Source organism: Sturnira hondurensis, unplaced genomic scaffold (genome assembly GCF_014824575.4).
Source record: "Sturnira hondurensis isolate 20B ecotype Veracruz unplaced genomic scaffold, ASM1482457v3 Scaffold0006213, whole genome shotgun sequence".
NCBI lineage: Eukaryota > Metazoa > Chordata > Mammalia > Chiroptera > Phyllostomidae > Sturnira > Sturnira hondurensis.
This window is the reverse complement of record NW_028078844.1, coordinates 3841897-3859707: the sequence shown is the minus strand read 5'-3', so window position 1 is coordinate 3859707 and position 17811 is coordinate 3841897. Positions and strand designations below refer to the sequence as shown.

Sequence of the window (17811 nt, the reverse complement as noted above, 5' to 3'; positions counted from 1 at the left end):
TGTAATAAAATAGAAATAATGAAGTTCATTCAGACTAATATACCCTAATGTGTACCAAAACGTAATCTTCAGGCTTTTCCTTAGATGTTTTCAAATTACTGAACTTACATGATGAAAACACTACTGAATGATTATCCCTAAACCACCTGATTCAGTCATGAATAAATGTCATCCTTTCATCTTTCTCAAATTATTTGTTTACAATTTTTCTGCTGAATTTCAAGATTATTAAAATGAGTCAATTATGAAACTAATGCTGAATAAAAAAATCCCCCAAAATGTCTTTGACTCTGCCTTCAGGAGGCTATTTTTCCTCATTTCCTTTATTACTGCAGGAACTCAGAATACGTGCAGATCATTCACTCACTGAGCTCTCTGTTTCTGCAACACTTCCCTCCTTCGGCCCAGAGCAACCTCTGCATTTCTGAGAGCCGACACCTTTCCCAGAATGCTTGGGAACAAGCCTGAGAGAACTGTATTTATCTTGATACAAAATATTGAAAAGAATCTCTCGTATAACATTATTTTTCCCTTTTAATCACTGGAAGTATATTACCAAATTTAAAATAGTCATGGCTGATTTTTCTTTACATTTTATTATTTATTTTATGGTTGACTTTTTCTGAAAAATATTCACCTGAGGAAATATGTTGGTTAAAACTCAACTATGTTAAGATGTATTTCTGTTCTTCCCATCATTTATTCATAATTTATAACCCAAATTTTCCCAAAAGGGTTTCAAACAAATCCACAATAAAGATTCCTGGTGTTCACTGTATTCTCTCAAGGAGTAAACATGTTCTATAGGTACATGGACTAAAATTTAATTAGAACTCCTGAGATACTTACTTCATTTCCAACTTTTAGAAAACACATTATTCTGTATATTAGGACAAAACTACAATGTAAACCAGATGTTCCTAGATTACGAAATTTAGGACAGAACCTACTCAAAGTCTAGCCAGCTCTTGACCTACATTTCTTTAAGGAAAAGGCAAGCACGTCCCACAAATGTTGTAACCAGTCTTCCCACTTCTCTCATAGTTTGACTTCAATCACTGAAAATATTCATGGGTGTACAGTATCAGATTTCAATGAGTCCTACCATTTTTGTAATTACTATGGCTAGTATTAATAAATGTCTTCTTTTCATATTCTGAAATAAATTAATGGAATATGCAAACACTATGCAAAATGGCTGGGAATAGGGCCAAATCTTATTACATACATCCAGGGACCAGTAATTTTCTAAATGGCAGTTTAAGCTTTTTTGCCTAAATAATTACAAGTACAGCCAGCATGTAATTTACTGAAATAATCATGCAATCTTCTAGTTTCCATCACTGATATAAAGTTCATGGCCACTTACCTTGTCTTTATTTTCTGTGCCAGAAGCTTCAGCCTTGGTCCTAATCACAAATGGGGTAGACAGTCGCAGCAGGACCCTTTCAAAGGTGGCATTCACCTTTGGAGACACGATCTCAAAGCAGTCCTCAAACTTGAGCACTTTGTGAGTGTCACATCGGAACTGCTTCCTCAGGCCTTCCCCCAGCTGAAGGACTGACATGTGGGGGTCAAACATCAAGTGGAAAGGGAAGGCTCTGCAGAAGGTGTTGATGCTAATTCGGAGATCCTCGGGAACTTGGGAGGTTCCCTGTGGAAGGTTCTTCGTGATATGAGTATTGTCACATTCTTTGATGAGGAACGTAAGACAGCTACAGTTTCCTGGGTTCGAGCCATCAGAGCACAATTTCTCATTCGCAACCTGTTCCACTTTCACATCCAGCCGATAGATCTTCTTTCCTGCAGCCTTAATCATGCCCAGCATCGCAAAGCCCACGGTATGGTGAGGGTGGAAGTAGTGGAGCATAAGAGTACCTTCAGGAAGCTCTTTGCATAGGAATGATGGTGACTCCAGAGTGGCCTGTTTTCCAAAAGAAGTTCTAATGTGTTCCAACAAAGCATCAAAGCCATTAAAAAAGTCCTGCAACGTGCCACCTACAGCTCGAAGGACTCTCTCATTCTCATCAAAGCATATATTAAAGAATTCCTCACCAAATCTTTCTTGGATTTCCTCAAACTTCAAACCTAGAGGTAAATAGGAAGCAAATGTTAGTGGAGAATAATATAAATACTTGAATTTACAGCTTTTAAATACTTATCAAATGAGGCAGCTGATGGGTGAAATATGAGAGGTCCACAAATTTCCCAAACAGTTTAATTCATTTTGCATCCAAGAAAGTAAATTTCATCTTCTGAATAGTTCTGGAATGTTAACGAGCATAAACTCATTTGTTTGTTTGTTTGTTTGTTTGTAAACAGACTTTATTTTTAGAGCAAGTTTAGATTCACAGCAAAATTGAGCAGAAAGAATGTAAAAATATTTTCTATATACCCAGGCCCCTTCCACATACAAGCCCCGCACCCCACCACCAACACAGGGCAGTACAGCAGTACATTTATTACAACCAATGAACCTACACAGACAGAACATTATCACTGAAAGTCCACAGTTTACATGAGGGTTCACTCTTGGTGTTGTATTCCTTGGGTTTTGAAAAGTGTATAAAGACGTGTTTCCACCATCCTGAGTAGTTTCACTGCCCTAAAAATCCTCTACATTTCATCTGTTTACTCCTCCCTCTCCCAGCCTCTGGAGCAACAACTTTTAAAATGCTGCTAATCTAACCTTTCTTTTCATTGCCTTACTCCATTAGCATAAATAACATGTTTTCCTTAATGATTTTGCTCATTGTTAAAAGATTTGTATAGAGACAGCTATAAGGTTTCTATATTATGTCCATCCAATATTACCATCTTACTTATCAAAATCCACTTGTTAAGTGGAAAGTATCAACCAGAAAGGGAATGTGTGGTATACCAGCAATGAAAGACCTCAGGTCGTCTAGGGTAAACAGAAGGACTAAAGTCAGGAATCTCAGGGGAAGTCCTGTAGGTAAGCTAGACCCTTCAGTGAGAGACAAAACAAGGAATTAAAAAGGGCAAAACTGGAATGCTTTGCATTCTTTCACGTAAAAAAGTAAAAATAGCCAAGAGTGGAGTAGTAATGTGACCAGATAGAGTTAAAGGTCCTTGTTAAATTTCTAAGTTCATACTCACTCCTAGATGCTGTGGAAAAAAGAACTCTGCCTTATAGTAATATAATTATAATAAAATAGAGTGAAAAAAAACATCAAACATTCTTTGATACCTTACTAAAGAGTCTAAACACAGTGGTAGCCAAGTTAAAAGGCCAGATTGACAAAGAAGTTCTTAAAATCAATGTGAAATGAAAAAAGCAAAAATCTGAGTGAAAAGGAGTCCTTTTATTACAAAACATTTCACATTAATTTTAGTTGCACAGATCTGATGCTCAGAGCAAGCTGAGAAAGTCACCTATTAAGATATAAACATCAGTCAGCATCCACTAAGATGTCCTTCAGCATCCACTAAGAGCAACACCAGCCAGAACTGATGATAATAGCGTTCATCTGCCCAGTTCGCTGGTGTGGAAGAGAACCAGACAGACCACACTCATCGCAATTTGGTTCCTGCCCCAACTGCTCCGCTGAAACTGCTTTTATAATTAATTAAACCCGTACAAACTGCTTTGTCCTTATCTTAGTTAACCTTGTTTGCTGTTTATCCTTTCATCTGATTCTACTGATCATCTCTTCCTTCTAAATCTCCCTTCTCTCTTGGCTTATAAAACCACACTCTTTCGATTTGATTACTGTCTGTCTGAAAATTCCTTCAGCAAAACTCCCTATGCCAAATCCTTACATAACCTTCACCATAACTAAAAATTTCCAATACATAAAAATTAAATTTATGCTCCTTCAAAGACAGTGTTCTTTGTCACTATTAAAACTTTTAACTATAAAATTCTAATCAAAAACTAAATTCAGAATAAAGTTTCTTATAACCTGACTGCGTTTGCTGACCTATAAAATCCCATGTGTCACTGAAAATATTCCATAGACTACTTCCATACTTCGAAGAGTTGTACCTTAAAAGGACTTAGGGTCTTTAATGCACAGAAGAGAAAAATAGAATTTCTTCAAACTTGCATTTTCCATAGCATTAAAAATGTCCTCACAGTTACTCAGTAAAGAATACAGGTATAAATAAAATACAGTAAGCTTATATGCTTATGTTCTATTTCCAATGTCAAAATTCCAAAAAATCTCCCAAAAACTAACAAGTAAATTCACCAGAGGCAATAAAAAACTACTGTGTCAGTGAGCAGCCACACTCTATGAAATAGAAATCCTTGCTGTTTGAAAACCACTTCTGTACTTTTAGGTACAGGGATTGTTAGTTCTCAAATAATGACACCAATACCCATTAGGATGCAAAAGTGACTCATACCAATAATGAAAAACTAAATTATTTTGAATATTACACTCAAATGCTATACATGGTAATTCTATATAAACTATAATATTCAATTACTCAATAAATTTTTTTTGTTTTCACAATTGTTAAACTGTATAAAATCAGAAAAAAAAGAACTCTTAGGAGCTTGAAAAATTAAAACTATGGAAAAATCACTTTAACTTTCACAAATATGCTGTGAATCAAGAGCCAAGACCTCTGTTTATACTTTATCTCAGAACGTAGAAAGCACAGAGAAAGTGCTTCAGCTCAGTCGGGTGCAGTTCTGACTCCAAAGTTCCACACATGACTAATGCAACCCCTACTTACAGTAAATCACTTGAAACATGTAGACAATGCTCATCCTCTCTATCTTAAGAGACCATGACAACTTGACATTCAGGTCTATAAGAATACATTTCCTCAAGAAACAAGCTTTCATTAACAAGTATGTTAGAAATCAGAATTTCAGTTTATTATTAATTTACCTCTAAAAAAATGAATAGCTTAAATGCTGATATCCTTCAACTGTTAATGAAACAGTTTGGTCATTCATGACATGAATCTTGTGTCCCTCATCTGCTATCTGACTTCATGCTGTGCACTTACTCTTGAGGACAAGGACATTATCCCATTTATGTCTGCATATCTAGGACACTAAGACTTCATTCACAGAAACTAAACAAACATTATTTGTTGGATAACTATAATCAAGTTTTTAAAGCTACAACTGTACCACATCTAAGGATGCCAAGACAGCTGAGCACATTCTTTTCTCACATGGACCACTGCAGATAATTAAATTACAGTGTAACTGGGATAAAACAATGTCAGAGTCGTACAGGAGGTATGGAAAAAAAGAATGTCTGACTCTTTCCTCAGGGAAATATGTTTGAAGGGAAACTTGAAGAAAAAGAAGTTGTTTAAAAGGCAAAGAGGGACAGAAGCAGCACACTAGCAGATGCACAGTTATGGAATTTGGGTGAACCAGGAAGGTGCAAGAGCCCAGCATGAAATCTGATAAAAGCTGAAATTAAGAGAAAAAGTATACTAAATTAGAAATAAATGATCCCAGCATGGTCAGGTCAAGGCAAGCAGATAACTGGGGTGCAGGGGTGGGGGGATGAGTTGTTACCTAATCAGAATGTAGAAGATAGACTTAAGGCTGCCATGACCAGAATCAAAGACAGCAGCCTGAGAAATGTCGCAATGTCTTTAATAGATTGAACTAGGCAGTTCCAGTAAGAATGGAAAAGCGAGTATCAAACAATGTGCCCAACTTTTCATAAATTATTTTATTTAATAGTAATAAATAGATAAATAAATAAATAGTTTTAAAAACTCCTATCAAGTAGATACATTTAATCATCCTCATTTTACAGGTGAGAAAGGTTAAGAAATGTGCCTAAGTTCACACAACTATAGGTAGCAGAGACATGTCTCAAAGTAAAGTGTGTCTAATACAACATCCTGAGTAAAGCATCGGCATGGGGTGAAAAATGCATGCCTTGCTCACTGTTTTATCATTAATGCTTAGTATTCTGCTTGACAGTTAGTAGATATTCAGTAAATATTGGCTGGATATTGAATAAATTAATGTACCACTGCAGTCGACAGAAAGGAGTTACGAAGGACAGTCAACAGTTATCAAATGCCACAGCCTGACCAAGATAAGGACAAAAGCTGTACATTGGATTTGTCAGAACTTCACAGACCTCTGACAGAGCCATGTTAGTGGAGGAGTGAGGGGAGAAAACGGAGTATGACCATTGAGGGGTGTGAGGGCAAAGTAAAGAAACCGAAATACTAACTTTTTAGCTGAGTCTATAACATTATTGGAAGGCTAAAATGATTTATAACATATCAGACCTCCATACTTGGAAAGGCAGACACTGACTTACTTGAGAACTAAGTGACTGGAGAGAGTTACGGCACCAAAGATATAGTGCTAATGAGGATACAGGATCTTCTAAGGGAAGATCTATTAATAACATGGGAAATCAGAGTCTTTTTATGTCCAGAGACCATACTTATCACCCAGCAAGGGCATCAGTCTCCACTAACATGCTAAAATACCAAAGCAAGAGCTGTACCTTCAAGTTAAACTTCAACTTAAACTTCAACTCAGCAGCTGAATACCTACTAAACACTCATTTCTGTGAGCTACAGACACTCCATAATTATTTTTTTGATTAATTATTTAGGCTTCCTCAACCTAATATCTGAGCAATATAACTATATCTCAAGTCCAAACTGTAAGGAGATTTTAATATTTAAGGAGATGATTATTTTTTAGAAAAACAATTATATTTCCACCTTTATAGAGATATACTTAAAATATCACACTGTAACTTTAAGATGTAAAATGTGTTAATTTGATACTCATATATTGCAAAATGATTATCACCACAGTGTTAGCTAACACCTTCAACACATCACATAATTACCACCTCTTTTTATGGTGAGAACATTTACTATCTACTCTCTTAATAACTTTCAAGTGTATAATACATAATAGGTAACTACAATCACAGAACTTGCTAAGCTTAGTGATAGGGGAAAATGTCTAACATATTTAACCTCAATTCTTGAATACTCAAAGGAATAGATATTATTAGAAGCATAATAAGTGCTTCAGCATAAAAATATTTGTAATACTTAAGTTTACAGCTTATTTTTAAAATATGCTAAGGTATGTTTTAAAATATACATAGGCTGTAAATTTTAATAGTAAGAAACACAGCACAGTGGAGATGAAGCCAAACACTGAGTACTGTGGAATACATTTCTCCAAAAAAATACTACATCTAAAAGATAAAGCATCAGTAAAGTACAACCCAACACATGGTTACTCCCTCCTTTCAAAGAGCAAAGCACACCTTGTGCCTTTCTTATAAAACAGCAGCTATTCCCTTGTATTGCAGATATTTGTCTATGATCTTTCTGTTGATGACACAGATTTAGCAGGACAATTCATGAAAAACTACAATCTCTAAAAACAGTATAATCTAGAATGAGGAAAAGGAACCACTGGAGAAAGAACTATAGGTAAACAAATGGAGAGAATTTCTCCTGTACTGTAGAAAATCCTAACTCTGCTGGTGGAAAAGGCACATGTTCCAGCCAGGATCAGGAAGAACACACACACACACACACACAAACACACACACACACACACACAGGTGCATCTGATTAAATTCCTGAAATACAGAGATAAAAATTAGGCTTAAAGAAGAAAATCTTTTAAGTTGAAAGAAAAAACAAGTAACTAAAAAACTTTTTAAAAGAATTGTTTTTCACATCTGCAACACTGGAAGCTAGATGATGGGGGACTAATAGACATGTACTACCGAGAGAATTTATATCTAAGAATGTGTTCCCCAGTCAAGATATCTACAAAGATTCAAAGAAACCACACCACTCAATGGAACACCTTATAACCGAGAAGCAAGGAACCTTGCTATACACACAAACACACATATTCTAATGGAGATACAGACATATAACTGTGAAACGTTATCTGCAAAATTGTAATATAGATGTAAATAAGGATTACTGAAATATGGGAAAAGGGAAACTACTGACAACTGTGAGGTAAATTTGATTCATAGTCTGGAACTAAGCAATCTCAGCAAGACCCAGAAGTTAGGAAGCTGAGGAGAAATGGGAGGAGGGGGAAGCAGAAAAGTATCGGCATTTTAAAGTTCTCTTCTAAAAGGGAGCTGAGTCAGTAGGGAAAAACTACATTCTTAGTAGGGAAATAAGTGATATTTGGCTTTAAAATAATAATAGAAAAACAGATCTAAGTTGAGTACAGGCAAATAGCCAGTAATGAAATGGGAAAGTAGAACAGAGCATTTAACTATGAAGGCAAAATATAAATACATGCATATTCAATTTATAATACATACATAATTTCAAAATGAAATTCATACAGATGAAATTTCAACATTACCAAAACAGAAAAAATAAGGTGAAGAAGAAGAATGTAAAATAAATATCATAAATCATGATGAAAGAAATAAATTAGTCAAGTATGGATTTCACTAAATGTAAACTAATAAGTTCTCCCCTCAAATGGCAGAAATTTTTACCCCATCTGTAAGAATTACACTTAATAAAAGATGATTTTTTAAAAGGTTGAACATAAAAGGAGGAAAATAATTTCAAAGAACTGCAAAAAGGAAAAGGCAAGAGGAAAAAGCAACGTTAATATTAAACAAGGTAGAATTGAGGTTAAAAATGCTAATCAATATAAATGGACATAAAACAAAATCACAATTTACAAAACAAGTCTAGGAGACATTTAAACCTGCATAAGCCAAGCAACACTGCAGCTAAACACATAAAGCAAAAAACAATTAAAAATTGATTGCTAATGAGTATGGGGTATTGTTATGGAGTGATAAAATGTTCTAAAACTGATTGTAGTAATTAATGGTTGCATGACTTCATAAAATTCTAAAAACCCACTGAAGTTTATACTTTAAATAGATGAACTATTTGGTATGTGAATTATGTTTCAATTAACTTGTTATATATATTACAAATTAAAAGTGAAAGAATTCTACACAACTATAGTGAGAAACTTTAATACACCTCTGGCAGTATCAGATGCATCTAACAGACAAAAAAGCAAAATCATAGAGAAAGTAAATAAAAGTATACACAATAAGCCCTGATCAGTGTAGCTCAGTTGGGCATCATTTTGCAAAGTAAAAGGTCCCCTGTTCCATTCCCAGTCAAAGCACATGTCTGGGTTGTGAGTTTAGTCCCTGGCTGTGGTGCTTACAAGAGGCAACTGATTGATGTTCCTCTCTCTCACATCGATGTTTCTCTCCCTCTCTCTTTCTCCCTCCCTTCCCCTCTCTCTAAAAACAAATAAATAAAATCTTCAAAAAAGTATATACAACAATCAATAAAGAAAAAACTTAAGGAAAATGAAATTTTAGCAGAAAATTAATGTGCCCTTATCAGAACCAAAAAGATTAAAAATTAAAAAAACCAAAGCCATAGATGAATTGAATAAATATTAACAATTAAAAAATAACTAAAAAGTAAAATCAAAGAAAAAATAAAAGTTAAATAAAATTTAATAATAAAATCCATTATTCCAAACATATATATGTGTGTGTGTGTGTATATGTATATACCTATGTATGTGTATTTATACAAATATGAAGAAACAAAAATTGCTCACTTAATCACAAAATTCCCATATTTCTAAACTAAAGATTTTGAAGATCATATTTTAATAGTAATACAAATAGTAATAATAATAAACATATAAAGAACAAAACAGTGACCAAAAATCTTATTTATTTGGAAGTTAAGCAATCCACTCTTTTGGATTAAAGAGAAAATCAAAATTGAAATTATAACTTCTAGGAATCAATGAAAAGAGGACTAGTTCTTTCAAAATCCTATGAGGCATAATAAAGACTGTACTCAAATAAAACTACATGTCCTATTTTCAGAACAAAAAATAAGTAAGTAAAAAGTTTCCAATTAAGAAAATTATGTTGAGTTTTTAAAAATGAATTCATAAAAGCAGAAATTAAGAGAAAAAATATACTAAATTAGAAATAAAAAGAACACAGGTACATATTAAGAAATAGAGGAATAAAAAAAGAATCAAGCAATGTTTTGCCAACAAATGTGTAAATGGATAATTTTCTGGCAAATAAAATTGACAAAAATTCACCCAATACTATATGGGAACCTTGAGTTCAGGCTACTCTTTGAAGAAATTAGATAATTCCAAAGTCACTTAAATATTTTCAAACCATAGAAAAAAATAAAACCACTTTATCATTTTTATTAAGCTCATATGTTTTAATGCTGTAATTTGGTGTAGTATAATAAGAACAATCTCTTATGAATATTTGCTAAAGTATTTTTAAAATATCATGAATAAATGGTGTTTATTTTAGAAATTCAAAGTATTCTATAGTAAAAAAAATCTCAGTATAAATTATGAAATTTATTAAATTAAATAAGAAAACAACTAGATTGTTTCAGTGAAGTTGCAAAAGTCTGAAATTCACCTGTTTTATTAAAAATTTTGAGTAAAATAGTAATATAAAGAAGCTGCTCGAATATAATAAATACAGATTTCCAAAAATCAGAAGCAAGGCTTATTCTAAGTAGTAAAATACTAAAAACATTTCAATAAAAATTATAAGTTAGACAAACAAGCTTACTATTGACATAGTTATTCAATATTATCTTAAAGGTTACATAGCAAGTGCTGTAAGATATGACAATAAAATACTATACACTTAGAAAACCTAGAAAGTCTTTTAATTTCAAAGTTCTTTCTTGCTTTTTTTTATTGTGTAACAGTTTTATTTTCATAATATATTTTATTGATTATGCTATTACAGTTGTCTCATTCCCCCCCCCTTCATTCCCCTCCAACCAGCACACCCTCTCCCACCCGCATTCCTCCCCTTAGTTCATGTCCATGTGTCATACTTATAAGTTCTTTGGATTCTACATTTCCCATATTATTTTCAACCTCCCTTTCTCTATTTTCTACCTACCATCTATGCTACTTATTCTCTGTACCTTTTCCCCGCTTCTCCTCCTCCCACTCCCCTGTTGCTAACCCTCCATGTGTTCTTCATTTCTATGGTTCAGCTCCTGATCTAGCTGTCCTCTTGGTTTGCTTTTGTTTTAGGTGTGGTTGTTAATAACTGTGAGTTTGTTGTCCTTTCACTGTTCATATTTTTTATCTTCTTTTTTTAGATAAGTCCCTTCAACATTTCATATAATAAGGGCTTGGTGATGGAATCTGACCTTATCTGAGAAGCACTTTATCTGCCCTTCCATTCTAAATGAAAGCTTTGCTGGATAGAGCAATCTTGGATGTAGGTCATTGCCTTTCTTGACTTGGAATAATTCTTTCTACCCCCTTCTTGGCTGTAAGGTCTCTTTTGAGAAATCTGCTGACAGTCTGATGGGAACTCCTTTGTAGGTGACTATCCCCTTATCTCTTGCTGCTTCTAGGATTCTCTCCTTCATTTTAGTCTTGGCTAATGTAATTATGATGTGCCTTGGTGTGTTCCTTCTTGGGTCCAACTTCTTTGGCACTCTCTGAGCTTCCTGGATTTCCTGGAAGTCTATTTCCTTTGCCAGATTGGGGAAGTTCTCCTTTATTATTTGTTCAAATAAGTTTTCCACTGGTGGCTGTTTCTTTTCCCCTTCTGGTACCCCTATAATTCGGATGTTGGAACGTTTAAAGATGTCCTGGAGGTGCCTAAGCCTCTCCTCATTTTTTTGAATTCTTGTTTCTTCAGTCTTTTCTGGTTGGATGTTTCTTTCTTCCTTCTGATCCACTCCATTGATTTGAGTCCCAGTTTCCTTCCCATCACTATTGGTTCCCTGTACATTTTCTTTAATTTCACTTAGCATAGCCTTCATTTTTTCATCTAATTTGTGACCAAATTCAATCAATTCTGTGAGCACCCTGATTACCAGTGCTTTGGACTGTATATCTGATTGGTTGGCTATGTCTTGGTCACTTAGTTGTATTTTTTCTGGAGCTTTGATCTGTTCTTTCATTCAGGCCATTTTTTTTTCTCTTGAATCGCCTGTTAGGTAGTGATGGGCGGAGCCTTAGGTATTCACCCAGGTGGGGCAACCTGGTCACTGGTTTCTGACACTGTATGTGGGGATGGGGATCAGAGAGAAAACAATGGTTCTGGCTCCACTCTCTGCTGGATTTCAGTCACTTCCCCCATTTCCCACAAGCAAATTGGGCCGTTCTGGTGCTGATTTCTGTGTGGATGGCTCGTGTATGTTCCAGGACCCTCTGGGTCTCTCCAACAAACTCTCCTGTGAGGCTGGCAGTCACTCCTGGCACCTCAGCCCCCACAGGTATTTTCAATCAGTGTTTTGAGGCTTTATTTCCCCACACTGAGACCCTGGGTTGTGAGGTTTGTCTTGCTCCCCAGTTTCACCTGGCTTATCCGCATGCAAATGTGGGGCCATCAGGTCCACCAGCTGCCTTGTGTGCTGAGGGTCAGCCACCGCTTTGTGCACCTAGAGTCTGCCGGCCACCACTTTGCCATGAGCCCTCTCCACTTCCGCTGCCTAACTCAACCCCTCCTACTGGTCTGAGTGTTTCTTCTTGAACTCCTTGGTTGTTGGACTTGCATGCAGTTCAATTTTCTGTTGGTACTGGTTGTTTTTTGTTTTTAAATTGTTGTTGTCCTTATTTTGGTTGTGCCAGGAGGCACAGTGTGTTTACCTATGCCTTCATCTTGGCCGGAAGTCTCTTGCTTTGTTTTTTGCATGTGTGAACAAAATATTCATGATACAGATTTGTTGCTTTGCTTTTTTGTGGGCAAAACAGTTACAATATATACTTTATAGAAAAAAAGCTACTAGAATTAATAAGAAAATATAGTAAATAGTCCAATATGAAAATAAATATAGAAAAATCAATAGCTTTCCTTTTTATTAGCAATAAGGATCAAGAAATAGAAATAAGGAAAAAGTCTATTCCCTGTAGGAATAAAAACTATAAAATTCCTATGATAAAATCTTATGAATACATTTAATAAGGGAAAATGGCAGCGGAGTAGGACGGAGCGACTGCAGTTCTCCTACACTTGGGGGAAAATCCTGGCAGATTTACAGAAGAACAGCGCAATCAATTCCCCAACCAACAATTCCCCAGCATTTATGAAAATAAGAGACCAGAGATAGTGACGAACCAGACCATTGGAGGTCCTTGGGGTCTCAGGGACATGAGTAAGGACGGAGGCGGCCAGACCGGCGGCAGCCATTAGCCGGCGCGTAAAGACCTCGGAGACGCGGCTGCCTCAGCAGTTGGAGCCCAGAGGCTTCCTTCTGTCTGTGCCCAGTGACAAGGGCCTCTGCCACGGAGAACTCATCGGGAGCCCAGCAACCCTGAGAAAAGTCAAGGGCAGCGGCAGCGGTGGCGGTGGCCGTGGCGGCAGGACGGCAGCCATTGGCCGGCGCATAAAGACCTTGGAGCCTTGGCTGCCTCAGCGGTCGGGGCCCAGAGGCTTCCCCCTGCGCCCAGCGACAGGGGCATCTGACACAGAGGACTCATGGGGACCCCAGCACCTGTGAGTAAAGACAAAAGCGGCAGCGGCAGGGCCGGCTGTCCTCGGGAGCCAGGCACCCCAGAGTAAAGTCAAAAGCAGCAGCGGCGGGACCAGCAGCCATTGGCCGGCGCGTAAAGACCTCGGAGCTGCTGCTTCCGCAGCTTCCAGGGCCCAGAGGCTTCTGTCTACGGCCAGCAGCGGGGCGTCTGCCACAGAGAACTCTGCGGGAGCCCAGCAACTGTGAGTAAAGACAAAAGCGGCAGTGGCAGGACCAGCTGCCCTGGGCCAGCCCAAAATGCCTCAGAGCCACCACTGCTGCTGTGTTAGGGGTGTAGAGGCTTCCGTCTGTGGCCAGTGCCACAGAGGACTCATAGGGAGCCCAGCACCCAGTGGAGGATTGGGCCGGCTGTGGGGTCCCTGGAAGAGCTGGCTCCCTCCCTCACCATCTAGACGGGGCTGGGTGGCAGAGACCTGTCTGCCTAGGTGTGCAGGGAGGGTGGCAAGGACAGGGGGCCGTGTTCAGTTGCGATCTCTGTGGTCGCCAGCCCACCAGCCTGCCAGCCCAGGAAATTTGAGAGGAGCATTGTCCTAACCAGTCAGGTTGGGGATTGGGCTGGGCTGAGAGGCACGCTTTCTGGAGAAGTTTTTACTGGAAAGTGGACTGAGGTGTTCTGTGAAGGCAGCTTGACTTGCTTCTCACCCAGCCACAGGACAGTACCAGATCCCGTGGGACCAAGGCAGCCTGTCAGGTGGGCGGGCGCCTGCACCCCAGTCTGGTAGCCTGGCTGGTGGGCGGGTGTGCGCCTGGGCCTACAACCCAGTCCACAGAGGGGTCCCACCGAAACCAGAAAAACCGGATTGGACAGTTTGAAACCAACAAGGAAGGAGTTTTTGTTGTTGGGTTTTTTTTTTTTTTTTTGTTTTTGTTTTTTACTTTTATTTTTAAACTTTTTTCAGTAATCGTATATATTTTTTAATTTTATTGTTGCTGTATCTTTCAGTACTCTGTTCCTCTCCTTTCTTTTTTCCTGTTTTAGTCCCTCTTCATTTCACCCCAAACTTATTGCTTTTTCCTCACTTCTCTTGCCCTTTTTTTGTGTGTTTGTTTGTTTGTTTGTTGCTTTCTATAGCACTGTAAATACTTCACAACACATCTCTCCAGTCTTAGCCCACTTTACAGGTTCCTGAATTCTATTACTGTAGTGATTAACTCTACTTGCTCACACGCTACGTCTATTTACTATTCTTTACTCTCACCTTACCTCAAAATCTGACCACCCGCAACCTCACTGCTTTCTAGATACAACTCACAAGCCTTCCCTCCCCAACAAGAGGCTTATCTTTGGTCTATCCTTTCCTAGAGGTGGCAAATTGGGTTGAAGATTACAGTTAACACTATATAGAGCCTAAAGATCTTCTATCTCTTCTCTGCCAGCTGTGACTGTAAATATCATAAAGTACTCTCCTGCTGTCATAAACCATTTTGCCTCCCCCTCCAGCTGATCACACACACACAAAGAAAGGAGTAGGTGGAAGCAGAGAACATCAAGATACCTGCAGGAGACTGTACCACTGAATTTCACAGGAATTCTACCACAGAAGTTCACACCATAAACCTAGGGAGTCAGAACAGATCAATTTAAGAAGCTGAAGCTAACAAGAAGAGTCTCATAAGCAATGGGAAGACAAAGAAACAATGCCCAAATGAAAGAAAAGGTGGAAGTCTCAGAAATAATGTTAGATGAAAGAGAGGCAAGTCAGCTATCAGATATTGAATTCAAAGCACTAGTTATCAGGAAATTCAAAGAGCTCACAATGAGCTACCAGAAACTAGAGGGGAGCTACCATGAGCTCTCCGCAAACTATATCAACATGAAAAAGGAAATAGAAACTATCACCAAAGGACAAGAGGAAATGAAGAATACAATTTCGGAACTGAAGAACACAGTAGAAGGAATGAAAAGCAGGATCGATGAGGCAGAAGATCGGATCAGTGAGTTGGAGGACACAGTAGAAAGAATCTCCCAGAAAGAGCAAGAAAGGGAAAAGAGGCTCAAAAAGAATGAAGATGGACTAAGAGAAATGCAAGATAATATGAAACGTAATAATATCCGAATAATAGGAATACCAGAAGGAGAAGAAGAAGAACAAGGGATAGAAAACCTATTTGAAAGAGTAATGATGGAAAATTTTCCTAATTTGATGAGAGAAAAAGTTACACGAATCCAGGAATCACAGAGAGTCCCATTCAAGAGGAACCCAAAGAGGCCCACTTCAAGACACATCATCATTAAAATGGCAAAATTTCAAGACAAAGAGAGAATCCTAAAGGCAGCAAGGGAGAAAAAGGAAGTAACATACAAGGGAGCCCCAATAAGGTTAGCTACTGACTTCTCAATGGAAACACTCCAAGCAAGAAGAGAATGGCAAGAAATATTTCAAGTAATGAGAACCAGAGGCCTACAACCAAGGCTACTTTACCCAGCAAGGCTCTCAATCAAGATAGAAGGCCAAATAAAGAGCTTCCAAGACAAAAGAAGTCTAAAAGAATATGCCTCCACCAAACCAGCTCTACAAGAAATACTAAAAGGGCTGCTTTAAGGAAAGGAAGGAAAAGAGAGAGACAGAGAGGAACTGTGGTACAAAAATGGCAATGAATAAGTCCCTATCAATAATAACCTTGAATGTAAATGGATTAAATGCTCCAATCAAAAGACATAGAATAGCTGAATGGATAAGAAAGCATGACCCACACATATGCTGCCTACAGGAGACCCACCTCAGGACAAAAGACCATCACAGACTAAAAGTGAAAGGCTGGAAACAAATTTTCCAAGCAAATGGACAAGAAAAAAAAGCCGGGGTAGCAATTCTAATATCAGACAAAATAGACTTCAAAAAAAGGGCCATAAAGAGAGACCCAGAAGGTCACTTCATATTGCTCAAGGGAAGAATCCAGCACGAAGACATTAACATCATAAATATATATGCACCCAACATAGGAGCACCCAAATATATAAGAAAAATCCTAGAAGACTTCAAGAAAGATATTGACAGCAACACAATTATAGTAGGGGATTTTAACACCCCACTGTCAAAAATGGACAGATCTTCCAAACAAAATATCAACAAAGATATAGCAGCATTAAATGAAACTCTAGAAGAAATGGACTTGACTGATATATATAGAGCGCTTCATCCCAAAGAAGCTAAATACACATTCTTTTCAAATGCACATGGAACATTTTCAAAGATAGACCACATGGTAGGACACAAAATGAACCTCAACAAATTCAAGAAAATTGAAATCATACCAAGCATTTTCTCTGACCACAAGGGACTGAAATTAGAAACCAACCCCACAGGAAAAAACCCCAAACATCCAAAATCATGGAGACTGAATGGTATGCTATTAAACAACGAATGGGTCAAGATTGAAATTAGGGAAGAAATCAAAAAGTTTCTGGAAACAAATGAAAATGAACTCACAACAACCCAAAACTTATGGGACACGGCCAAGGCAGTCCTGAGAGGGAAGTTCATAGCAATACAGGCTTACCTAAAGAAAATAGAAACATTTCAAACAAACAACCTAACCCGACGCCTGCAAGAACTCGAAGAACAACAACAAAGACAGCCCAGAGCAAGTACAAGGAAGGAAATAACCAAGATCAGAGCAGAATTAAATGACATAGAGACCAAAAGCACAATTATAAGGATCAATGAATCCAAGAGTTGGTTTTTTGAAAAGATAAACAAAATAGACAAGCCTTTAAGTAGGCTCATTAAGAAAAGAAGAGAGAGGACACAAATAAACACAATCAGAAATGAAAGAGGAGAGATTACAACTGATACCACAGAAATAGAAGGGATTGTAAGGAATTACTATGAAGAACTGTATGCCAAGAAATTTGAAAACCTAGGTGAAATGGACAAATTTCTAGAAAAATATAATCTTCCAAAACTCAATGAAGAAGAAGTAGAAAGCCTGAACAGACCAATAACAGCAAATGAAATTGAAGCAGTAATCAAAAAACTCCCATCACACAAAAGCCCCGGACCAGATGGTTTCACAGGAGAATTCTACAAAGCGTTTAAGGAAGAGCTAACCCCTATTCTTCACAGACTATTCCAAAAAATCCAAAATGATGGGAAACTCCCAAACTCTTTTTATGAAGCGAGCATTATCCTAATTCCAAAACCAGATAGAGACACAACAAAGAAAGAAAACTTTAGGCCAATATCACTGATGAACATAGATGCTAAAATCCTCAACAAAATATTGGCAAATCGCATCCAACAATACATCAAAAAGATCATACACCATGACCAAGTGGGATTCATCCCAGGGATG

The 17811-nt window shown here is 37.5% G+C and overlaps 1 protein-coding gene across 1 annotated transcript in view; it reads right to left on the bottom strand.

Annotated features, from left to right (window-relative positions):
* The window catches only part of GUCY1A2 (guanylate cyclase 1 soluble subunit alpha 2), a 311211-nt gene that overhangs the window by 222285 nt on the left and 71115 nt on the right, over positions 1-17811 (bottom strand). The window contains exon 4 of the mRNA XM_037047730.1: positions 1370-2088. Within this exon, the coding sequence (XP_036903625.1) occupies positions 1370-2088 (719 nt within the window). The remainder of the gene's footprint in view (positions 1-1369; positions 2089-17811) is intronic.